The sequence below is a fragment of the Cavia porcellus genome, unplaced genomic scaffold (genome assembly GCF_034190915.1).
Source record: "Cavia porcellus strain 051 isolate PalLab524CR breed Dunkin Hartley unplaced genomic scaffold, mCavPor4.1 scaffold_5, whole genome shotgun sequence".
Classification (NCBI taxonomy): Eukaryota; Metazoa; Chordata; class Mammalia; order Rodentia; family Caviidae; genus Cavia; species Cavia porcellus.
Genome location: NW_026947488.1, coordinates 95,817,235 through 95,829,462, shown reverse-complemented (window position 1 = coordinate 95,829,462; position 12,228 = coordinate 95,817,235). Strand labels below are relative to the sequence as shown.

General features: G+C 45.1%; 1 protein-coding gene across 12 annotated transcripts in view; it reads left to right on the top strand.

Annotated features, from left to right (window-relative positions):
* The window catches only part of Wdfy3 (WD repeat and FYVE domain containing 3), a 277,794-nt gene that overhangs the window by 92,369 nt on the left and 173,197 nt on the right, over positions 1–12,228 (top strand). For all 12 annotated transcript variants that reach the window (XM_063249360.1, XM_063249363.1, XM_063249371.1 and 9 more), the window contains one exon: positions 8,026–8,236. In XM_063249360.1, the coding sequence (XP_063105430.1) occupies positions 8,057–8,236 (180 nt within the window). In that variant the 5' untranslated portion in view covers positions 8,026–8,056. The remainder of the gene's footprint in view (positions 1–8,025; positions 8,237–12,228) is intronic.

The window sequence follows — 12,228 nt, the reverse complement described above, 5'->3', positions numbered from 1 at the left end:
ACTGCCAGACGACAAGAAGTAGGGTGTACCTGTAAGTTACAGGATCGCCTCACGCCTGTGCTTGCTTCCCATGTGCTGCCCAGCCAGGGACCCTGTGAGAGGCTGCAGAGTAGGTGTCAGAACCGGAGGTCAGAAACACACAGAAGAGCACTTGTTCCCATTGGGCTGTCACAAGCATCAGGCATCTTTGCTACAGAAATTCTTCTGCAGGTCTTTTATACAAAACTGTGGAAATGCTGTGTGTGGTTGCCTTGGCAGAATGCTGAGTGTTTCATTCAGGTCGGCCTGCAGAGATTCCCTTTCTCGGTACTGTAATCGAGGGACACCATATTCACCACACCAACTAGCTTGTCCTGGGGTGGAGCTCCTGTCAGAGGTCTCATTTGCTGCTCACAGGCTGAGGGGAGCCCAGCTGGAGGTGGGGTGCAGGTGGATGCGAGCAGCAGCTGTGCCCAGGTGTCAGCCCTCCCTGGCCACTGTCCACGTCAGGTGCAGGTGCTGTTACACCTGGTGTGGAGCGTGCCTTCATGTCGGAAGAGGTGGGCTGTGTGGAATGCACTGGGAAGTATGGGGGAGGTCTTTTAAGTCGCATGAAGGAGAGGGTTGCTCTTGTTAATATCTGATAGATGGGGCAAAACTATGATAAGGATGCTTCCTGAACTCAGGCACAAGGCCTAATGCTTCAGACTTACTTTATTAGTTAGTTTGGTGGTCTTGGGGCTTGAACCCGGGGCCTCACATATGCTACACAACTGATCTACCACTGAATTGTATCCTTGCTCCCCAGAAATTAGGATTTTGAAAATCAAATCCAGAACTCTAGCTGCAATTCTTTGTTACTGTACATGTTGGGTTATATATATATATACATATATATATATATATATATATATACCTCATTTGTTGGGAGTCCTATCAAAGTGTTTTGCCCTTATTCTTAGAATATAAGACAGAAATCGGTGTGTTTTCCTATAGGGATGAAAGATGGAGAATCCTAAGGAATTTCTTGGTGACGCTGTGAGATTCTTCTCTACCACATGAGCTTTTCTCCACTTCTCTCCTGGAAGGAAAGTCACCTAGGAAAGCTCTCAGGAGTTCTGAGCTATGCCACTGAGAGCAACCAATCACATGAGAAATGCTGTGTATTCTAGAATTTGGACTGTTGGATTGGTCCCTGTCCTTCTGTAATTTAAATAATGAAACATTGCTGACAGGGTTTGGGGCGAGGAGGTTTGAAGAGCTTCTTAGCACCATAATATGAGAAATTAGATTAAGACTTGCAGTCCGGGCTCACTGCCATCCTCCACCCATTGCTATGTAAATATCCGTGACGCCAGCCCACACACTTCTTCTCTTGTGCTGGGAAAAAGTAAGATGGGATTTGTATTAGAAAGCCAGATTTTATGTGCAGTAATCTTTATAAGTATTTTTAAAACCCCTATTAACATCCTCTCAAAATATAATTCTGTGATTTGTCCTCCTGTTATGTCTAGCAGGTCTGTCTCTCTCGCTGTATTGTTCCATCAACTTCTAGTCAGCATCCCACTGAGAAGTAAAGTTCCTCTTAATTTTTTAATCTTATTTTTAAACGTTGTGCCTTACAGTTAGCAAGCTTTTCCCTCATTTGCCTGGTTACTCAGACTGCACAGTGTACCTGGAAGGCAGAAACTGCTGTTAGTAAGATTCCATACTGAGCTTGTTGGGGCTCCGGGAGGCCTTTATTCTGCCTTTGCTACCCACGGGGCCCCTGCCCTGCAGAGTGGTGTTTTTAACCTGTAGTGTTTTGAGGCCTCTTGCTCACTGATTGCCATGGTGGTGGTACTGGTTCACACTCGTACCAGCAGCGTAGAAGAGCTCCTTTCTCCCCCAGCCCCGCCAGCATCTCTTAGAGTCTGATTTCGTGATGAAGGCAGTTCTTTCTGCGGTAGGATGGAATCTCAGTGTTGTTTTAATTTACAGTTTTGAGATGGCCAATGATGAGCCTTTCTTCATGTATTAATTGACCATTTGTACTTCTTCAGTGAAGTGTCTTTTTGTTTCACTTGCCCATTTTTTGATTGAGTCATTTATTTTTTGGGGGGAGATCTAATTGTTGGGGTTCTTTATGTAGTCTAGATGTGAATCCTCTATCTGAGGAATAGATGGCATAATTATTTTTTCCATTCTATAGGTTCTCTAGGTTGACTCCTTACTCTGTTGGTTGTGGTTGTTTCCTTTTGCCTATGTAGCAGCTTTTTAAATTGTATGATCCCATTTATTGATTCTTGATACTATTTCCTGGGCACTGGGGTTCTGGTCAAGGGCCTTGGCTGTGTCTGTGACTTCAAGAATTTTACCCGTTTTATCTTCCAGTAGGTTAATGTGTTTATGTTTTAACATTTCGTGGTTTGCTTCGTTTTTTTTTGTGTTACCTATCTTGATTTTACTTTAGTACTTGGTGAGAGATACAGGTTTAGATCCAATCTTCCCCATGTGAATAGCCAGTTTTCCCAGGGCAGTTTATTAGAGAACTATCTTTCCTCTAGTATTCATGATTTTATATCTCTGAAATGTAGTAGTCTGAGGACTTACAGTAATTCCTTTCCCTTCCTTGCTTAAATAAAGTGAATAAAAGGGAATTAAGTGTTTTATGAGCAAGGTAAAGCAAGGAAAGAAAGAGCACTTACTGAGGGCCGTGATGAGCTTAGCACGTTGCACATGAGCTTAGGTATTGCTGTGCACACTTTACAAAGGGACCCTGCGGAGGGAGAGCTCAGATGAAGGAAATCAGGCAGAGAGGTGTGAGCCTCTCACCAGAAAGTATTAATTGTGTGGGCATGTTTATCCAACTTTGATGAATAGGTGCCAGTTCTTTCTAATTTTTCTCCTATTTTGTGATATGAAGTATGTTTTAAATATGTGTTTAAGTGTGCACAAAAGAATGATTCAGAAATCTGATAGACTTAAGTGTTTCATGATAAATTTCTGTCCTAGAGATTATGAGGAGAGAGTATTCATTGTGACACCTGTTAAAGAATCGTAGGCCAGCTGTTACAGTTTGGGTCTAGATGTCCCCCAGCCTCATGTGGTCAGGTGGGGACTTTTAGGAGGTGGCTGGATCTAGACTGTGTGATGCTGAATCCGCCTACTGATTGGTTTGTGATTGCCCTACTCCCGGTAGCCTGGATACAATAAAAGGCATAGAAAGAGGCTTGTCTTGTCCCTTGTTGCTTTGCTGCCTTCTGCCCACCGTGAACTCTTTCTCCTCTGTGATGCCCTCTGCCATGCCACCCTGCCTTGGAGCCAGCCAATTACAGACTGAAATCATAGACGGTGAGCTAAATAAACCTTTTGCCCTTTATTTGGAGCCTACAGTATTTTGTCTTAGTTATGAGAAAAGTAACTAAGACACTGTCTTTATTCAGAACCATTACTACAGATTTCAGGACATAGCGATGTGGTTTTGTAGCAGAGAAGAAAGAGGGGTGCAGTGTCTAATATAATAAGGAAAAGAGGGGCTCCTAGCCCAGGAGTGGGAGGAGTGCAGGTGGACGATTACCAAGAGCAGATGCCTGGGAAAAGAGGGGGATCTGGCTGAGCCAGGTACCAGGTCTCTTGCTGAAGGCAGGCCAGATGGTCATGTGTTTCCTACTGGCTGCTGAGAGCTGTGTAGCCCAGTGAGACACCGGGGTGAAGGTGGGGGACTCTGGCTAAAAAGAGCAGCAGGATTCATGTTAAAATTGGACAGTACAGAGGTAAACAGAGCAGGTAAAAAGACAGGATCCTGGTGAAGAGTTTGATAAAGGAGAGACGCTCTGTAACTCGTAGCTAATTGCTTTTTATATCTAATAAGCATTAAGTAGTTTAGTGCAATAGCTTAGTTACAACTCTATATTGTCATTGTGTGATCCTTTTTAACCAAAATGAAGTGATTAATTTTTAAGAAAAATAGATTTCTTTTCACATGCTGATTGTTCCTTGATGCTAAATAAATAAATGTGCTAAGGGTAGTGGCAGTTTCAACGAATTTTATAATTTAAAAGTAGATACATCATATGAGTAAGCCAGTGAAAGATATGGAGCTTGAAGGCCTGGATTCTCATCCTAACCTTTTTGTCCTGAGTGATTTCGAACCACCTCTTGTTTTGGGAGCCTTCATTAAGGGAGGGAATGGTCCCATTTATAACAGAAATGAAATAGGACTCCATTATTAGTAATAAACCTAACCAAAGAAGTGAAAGACCTCTGCACTGAAAATGATAAAATACTAGGAAATGAAGACACAGATAAATGCAAAGATCCATTGTCAGAGGGCTTTCTGCAGTTATCTACAGATTTAGGAAATCTCTTATCAAAATCCCATGGCATTCTTTACAGAAATAAAGAAATGCATAGTTGGAACTGTAGGTGCATGCCTGGAATTCCACCTTGCTGGAGGATGTGGCAGGAAGATCCCTTAAGTCAAGGTGTCCAAGGCCAGTGAAGGCAATATATAGAGTGAGACCCTACTTCAAAAAGAAGAAAAGAAAATTCATAGGTAACCACAAATACCCCAGCAGTCTTGAACAGTCAGAACATAGCTAAAAGCCTCATGCTTCTTGATTTCAGAATATATTCCACAGCTCTAGTAGTCTTAGCAGTGTGTGCTGGTGTGAACTGGTTAGTGAAACAGAATAGGGAGCCCAGAAGTGACTCCATGTGTTTACTGTCAACTGATTTTAATGAAAGTGCCCAAAACACACACTGGAGACAAGAAGTGTCTATAATAAACGAAGTCATGTAAAAAGCCGAGATTAGACCCTTAAACAATGTGCGAACATCAACTCAAAATAATTTAAAGATTTAAGTGTCACATGAGAAGACAAGAAGCTACTAGAAGAGAGCATAGTGAAGAAACTTCTTGATACTGATTAAGCTGCTTTTTTTCAACAGGGCAAGTTTGTTTTGCAGCAAAAGCAAAGTAGTCAAGTGAGCTTGCATTAAAATAGAAAGCTTCTGCCTCGTAAAAGAAACAACTGCCAGGAAAGGAGCCTAGAGAATGGGAGAAAAATACTCGCAAAGCATGTATCTGCTTACGGAGTTGAGATTCAGAGTGTATAAGGGACTCTTAAAACGAACAGCAGAAACCCAAACTGACCTAATTGACAAATAGGATAAAGGCTTGAATAGACATTTCTCAGTAGAGACCGAGAAATGAACAACGGGTATGTGAGGATGCTCACACAGCAGGGAAGCTGGAGGGGTATCACTTTATGCCTGCAGAATGCTCCTATCCGAAAAGTGAAGGATAGCAGTTTGCCATGATATGGAAAAAAAGAGAACAATCAGACTCTGTTGGGATTGTAAGCTGGTGCACCTATTATGGAAAACAGTTTAGAAGTCCATTACAAATTAAAAACAGAACCTTACGCTCCATTGGTCCTACTTTTAGATATACATCCACAAGAGATAGAATCAGTGTCTCCAGGAGAACTGCCCTCTAGAATAATCCTCACTGCAGGGCTATCAGCAGTAATCAAGATTGGAAACAGGCAAACGTCCCTTGGCCGAGAAACTAAGGGGACTGGACATACCCGTGGAGTGCTGCTTCACAAGGACAGGAAATCCTTTCACGTGTGACAGCATAAACAAACTGAGACCTTATGTGAGGAGGAACTGATGCAAATACAGGCATTGCATCAAGTGATCTCTGTGAGGAATTGAACACAGACACTTGGAAGCAGAAGAGAGGGACTGCCAGGGGCTGGGCCAGGCTGGTATGGAGGTGGTGGTGTGAGGTGCCCAGTTATCAGTAAGGGATAGCACAGTGACTGTGGTTAACAGTACTGTGGGTTTTTTTTTTTTTTTAACTTGATTTGCTAACATTAAGAGTGCTCGCCATATTTCTGTGAGTGGTAAGTTTGGGAGGTGATGGCTGTGCTCCTTAGTCTGATTGTGCTCACTGTTTCACAAAGGGGACGTGTATCAAAGTGGCAAGGAAGGGTGGACATCAGGTACCACAATACCCAGCAGTGCCTCAGTTTATGAGCTTAATGTGCCCTCTGATTTTGGAAAAGATGGCTACACCTGTATTTATTTGTTTCCTGATGCAGAGTTTGCAAACAGAAATAAAATTTCTCCAGATACTTCTTTTTGCAAACCAAATTGTTTGCAAACAAGAGATTTTGTGAGCCAAGGTACCACTGTGCAAGAAGAGTGCGCTGTGCTTATGACTGAGCTCACAATCAGTTTATTATAGATCTTACAATGTGTAATACAAAGCCATGGTAGGTGTTTAAAGAGATGCAAATGCTGAGTCTCTGGTTTCTTCAGGACACATTACACATACATATCAAAGGGTCACATCCTACCTCTAGAAGTATTCAAAAATTAGAATATTTCTCTGAAACACTTAAAAACAGCTAATTGTACACTGTAAAAAACAAACAAACAAACAAACAATTTTTCCCAGCATTATACCGCAATAAACCTTGGGGAAAGTAAGGCTCATCTTTCTTTGGTCCCTGTGCTTGTGTGGGAATGATGGGCCAGCAAAGTGGCCTCAAAGTGCTTGAGACTCAAAGTAACCAGTGAGTCCTGGGTTTTTAAGAATTTTAAATGCTTCAGACCCACATGAAAGTTGGGATCTCATAGGAAACAAATGAATATATAGCCAGCCTTGAACTGGACTGCTTGGTTACCTCGTGGATAGATGTGCTCGGCCTTTTCCTGTGTCCAGCCCTCCCGGCACAGCAAGCACCTGGGATGGAGTAAGGTGTTCCTTGCTCAGTTGTTGGGCAGAGTGGACGGCAGGTGGTGCAGTCCCTGTGCCCTCACACGAGGAACCCCTTGGGGCTGCTGTTGCTGGCACCTCTGATTGTGAGTGTGCTCCTGTGTGCCACACAGGGAACGTTCTTCTTACCCTTTGAAAAACCACAGTGGTGTGCTAGCATTGAGGGCCGTTTCCTTCCTTAATAAAGGATATGCTCGCTTTTGTGGTGGCACAGTAGAATTAAAGATTAATCTCAATGTTGCCTGACTTTCTTCAGATAAAAAAGCAAACTGACTTTTATCCATATCCTGTATGTCTGTAATGTGCTTCTAGCTTTCCTGGTTTCTTTTGTAAAGTATTCTCTTTTTTTGTGTCTGAAATGTGTTAATTGCTGGCACAATGAATAGTGGTTCAAAGGCACTAGTGATCCTCTCTGAAGCTTAGTGTGATCGAAGCTGTGTATACTTCAGTGTGGTAGTTTATTTTTTAACTACGGCTGTAGCAAGATACATTTTACATTAAGATTCATTGCACACTTAGACATTATTACCTACAATAAACTTGAGGATACAATAGTGTTTTATCCTTATCCTGTGTATTCCAGTACCTTCTGTGTTATTTCTTTAGAAAGAAATGCTTATCCCTACCCATTAAATGGATTAACACCGTTTGCTGTGGCTGTCTGGTTATAGATTGTGAACTGAGGAAGTGGTCTTTAGGTATACAATCATTTCATTGTCCTCCCATGATTTCTATGATATGTTTGGCGATCATTTCATTTATTTTGCATGTTTCCAAACCAATACACTTTATCAGGTACTCAGAATGTAGTATGTCATCTAGGAAGGAAAAACTTTAATAAAACTACAAACTGTGAGGGAGTTTTGGCTGTGTGTCTTGAAGTTGGGGAGAACCTCTTTTTTACCTGTGCCTATTTATTAAGCAACGTATTAGGAGTAAAGTTTGTGGTTCTTTGATTTTTTTAACTCGATCTTGTTAACTTAATCGGAAATATTAGTTACTTATCCAGTTAAGGTTTACATTTTATATAAATTGTGGCAGAGCCAGGAGGAACTTTTAAGTTCCATGATTCATAATTTGTCATTCAGAGAGATTTCTCCAATGTTGCCTTTGCCTCACTGTGGAAATTTGTTGTTTAAAGAACTGGAACTGTTGTAGGCAGAGTTCCCTGTTTGGAGGACTGTGAGAAGCTTTCGCCTGTAGACTTCAGGTCAGCGTGGTGACATTTTGACCATTGCTGTCTTCTGTCCCCCCCCCGCCCTGCCTCCCCGCAGAGCTAGAAGAGCTTCTTAGCAGTCAGCCAAGATGAACATGGTGAAGCGGATCATGGGACGGCCTCGGCAGGAGGAGTGCAGCCCGCAGGACAACGCGCTGGGCCTCATGCACCTCCGCCGGCTCTTCACGGAGCTATGCCACCCGCCCCGGCACATGACCCAGAAGGAGCAGGAGGAGAAGCTGTACATGATGCTGCCTGTGTTCAACAGGGTGAGTGTGCTGGCAGGAGGGTACCTGCCTCCACCGTGCCCAGTGGGCCCTCTCGAGGGGAGGGGGAAGTTGCAGGAGGAAGGACTGACTGGGTGCCTTGGTTCTTGAAAAGCCCACTGCTGTCATTCCTTCTGTAAAGGTTTGCTGCTAAAGTAAGGCGGGGCATGCAACCCGCTCACTGGGGTTGACCTTCACGTGGAGACACCTCAGGAGGGTGGGCTGTGTGGGGTGCTGCTGCGGGGCTGAGTGACATTTCCCTGGCAGTGTCTCCTGCTCCGAGGGATGGGTTTATTGTTCCATGCGGTGTGATTGCCTAGGCTCTGTGTGTCCTTTAAAAACTTCCCAGTGTGCTTTGCTGTCACGGGATTTCATGTGACTCCTCTGTCAGGGCAACGCCTTGAGCTGTAGAGAATCTTTGCAGAATCCACCTCTGATGTTGAGTCCACAAAACAGTCTTGTGGGAGCTTTTGAAAATAACCTTTCTACACTGATTGTAGGTTTGTAAGCACATAATCTTAAAACGTCCAGGGGTTCCTCAGCCTAGTACCTGGCCTGCTGCTGCTCTTCATCGCCAGCTGCTGCCGCCTCTCAGGCGCTAAAGGAGCACTTTCACTGCAGCCTCTAATTGTTCAGCTTTCGTTGACTTCCTGAGGGGATACAGTTGGCCTTTTTACTTCCTGGCGCTCCACGCTGTCACTCCGCACATGCTCGCCTCCTGCCCTCGCTCACGTGTGCCTCCGCTGTGCATGTGGTCTGTTCGCACCAGGATGGGGCAGGAGGCTGTACCTGTACCGGCCACTGCGCTTCCAGGTCTGCACAGTGAGTGCTGCAGAGCTCGCTGCCGCCATGGCCTCCTGCTCGGTTCAGTTTGTCTTCTCACCGTGCGTGTGTCTGTCTCCTTCCTGTCCCTCTCTCCTTTCTTGCTTTCCCTCACTGCCTGCCCCCATTCGTTCTTCTGTCTCTGCCTGGCTTCTCTGTTTTGCCCTCACCGTCTTCCCCTTTATCTCTATGAGTACCAATGTGTGGTAGGTGATGTCCGCACTCCCTGTGTGGAGCTGAGTGCACAGGGCACAGCTTATTCCCTCTTCTCCCCCTTCCTTGCCTCTTCCTCCATGTCTTGTGCCCTTTCCCATTTAGGAAAGATCTGGCTCCCTGTCTCCTGTGATCTGTCTCTCATGTTCCTCTGTATTTATGCTTTGGGATTCTGTATAAGACAAACCATGTGATGTTTAAGCTTGTGTGTCTGATTTCTTTTACTTCACATTATGGTCTCAAGGGCATCCTTTGCTACAGAGGATTCAAGTTGATTCTTCTTTACAGCAGAGTAGCCCTCCACCATGTCTAAACACCACATTTTCCTTATCCATGCATTTATGGATGGACATGTAAGTCACTCCCAAGATGTAGCTATTCTTTGCATACTGTCTGTGCCCCTCCTTTCCCATTTCTCTATTTTCCTGTCTCTTTCTATGCCTTCACCTTTTTCTGTCTTCTGTCGCCTGTCCCCATTTCCCCTCCCCCTTGAGGAGTGATCAAGAGGCAGAAAGACAAAAAACACAGAGTGGTTTTGAGCCAGGTCTGGGCAGAGACCCGCAGGAGCCCCAGCAGAGCCCGACGGACAGGAGGTCAGGTTGTCTTAGTCGGTTTTGTGTTGCTGTGACACCCACTGGGGTTGGGTCTTCACTTTTGAGAAGACGACACCAGTGTTCTGTGCTGGTGGGGATCTGGACTGTGTCGTGGTGTGGTGAGACAGAGGGCCAGGCCCCTCCTCATGCTGCCTGACCACCCTCGGCAGTCCAGTCTCTTCCTTCACATATTTAAAACAGTATGGAGTTCTGGTAAAGATGGCAGACAGATAACAGCAGGTACAGAGCTCCCTGAGATAGTCAACTTAGAATTTAACATTAACACAGTGTGGGAAGCCCCGAACAGAGGGAGATGGATTGTCTTGACCCAGGAAGAAACTAAGGTGAGAAGAACCAATCAAACATACAGTCCTGGTGCTACTATTGGAACAGCTAAAGATTTGGCGCTCCTGTTGCAGTGCCCGAACTCGTGCGGCTGCAACTTACCGAGCTGCCCAAATTCCCGCCACTTTGACTCACTGGAAACGCAGTCGCACTGAGGTCAGGGGTAGGCGAGCCGAATGGCGAGCTGAGCTGGTGGGGAACCTGCATCGACCTGTGGTGAGTGCCAGGAATAAAACCAATCCACAGAAAAATGAACGACATTCTGGGACCGGGCAAACTGGCAAGAACAAAGAGCAGCAGTGACTTCAGTCAGCTGCCCTGTGACCAGACGGGATTGGTGGGGTGTGCTTGGCCTGGGTCACGCCCCTAGCTGAGACCCAATAAGCTATCCCAAACCAATTCCCCATGCCCCACAGTGCACACTAACGTAGTGAAGGCCCAGCAGGTTGACCTAGGGGCCAGCATACGTGCTTCAGAAGAACTGTAACCAACAAAGAAAGAAACTGGGGCCTCCTATATATACCTGTATAGAAGAAACAAAAAATATGAGAAGAGGAAGCAGTAAGAAAAAGTCCCCAGACCCCAATCCTGAGAACACTGATCCATGAAAGGTAAATACAAAGGAGACTGAGGATAGAAAACATGCAATATCAGACACGGCACCAGTAAACATAAAGAAGTATCTTCAGGACCTCATAGATGAGTCCAAAAGTGAAATATTTAACCAAGTAAAGCAAGATATAAATAGATTAATAAAAGAAATGCTAAGCATCTCTCAAGAAGACAGAGATGGAACATGGAGGAACATAAAAAAAGGGGAGAATTGTTTGATGAAAAATATAAAGAAAACAGAGCAGATTCAAAGAGATTACCAGGAAATTAAAAGCCTCATTGATAGCTGGCAAAACTGCTTGAAAAAAACTAAGGATAGATTCTCTAAACCGGAGGACAGGTTTGCAATGTAGGAGCATGAAAGGAAAAATTTCTTAAAAATATCAAGGAAATAAGCAATACAAAGGCTGGAAGATGACAAGAGGATCTATAACTTAAGAATAAAGAATGTGAGAGAAGACTTCCGGGAGAACATGGCGGACAGATAACAGCAGCTATGGAGGCTCTCTGAAAGAACCAGCTTGGAATTCAGGAATGGTGTGGAGTAAGGAGTCGTGAGCAGGTGGAGATATGCCCTGCTGACCCAAGAACGAACTGGGCTGAGAGAAACCAACTTGGAGTGCAATCCTGGTGCTATAACAGGAACAGAAGAGCCTCAGTGTGGAAGCTGGAGCCCGCGGCATTGGAAGCCGCGATTTGGGTTTCCCGCCACGTGGCGGCTGCGTCTACATCGGCTCGGCAGGGAGAGAGACGCACCGAAGCTCTGAGAACGGGAATCTGCGAACAGAGTTGAAAACAGGACGGGCGGGGAGCTGTGCATTGACTTGCGGTGAGGTGAGTGAGAGAAACTGACACTCTTCCCACGGTTTGGGAGACTCCAACAGAGGACATTCTAGGACTGGGCAGACTTGCGGGAGCAGGGCACTGCGGTGACTTCAGCCACGTATCCCCCTCTTAAGCGGGATTGGTGAGAAGTGCCTAGCCTACGTGACACTGCTGGCTGAGACCCAGTGGGCTAGCACAACCCAGATCCCAGAGCCTGAAGGTGACCTGGAGGGGCGGGCCCTGCATAGGCTGCCTGATCTGCAACTTCCTGGTGTGCTGCGGTGGGCGGGAACACCTAGCCAGCGCAACTCAATCAGACTGTGGCTGACAGGAAAGGAAGCGGGGCCTCCTATTACGCTTGCATATATAAGGAACAAAGAATATGGGAAGAGGCAGCAACAAGAAAGGCCCTTTGGCCCCCAATCCTGAGAAACAGGCAATAGCAGACACCGCACCAATAGACATAAAGCACCATCTAGAGAGCCTCATAGATCAGTTCAAGAATGAAGTTATTAATGACCTGAAGCTAGAAATAAGCAGAATAGTTAGAGAAATGCTAAGCACCACCCAAGAAAAAACACATGG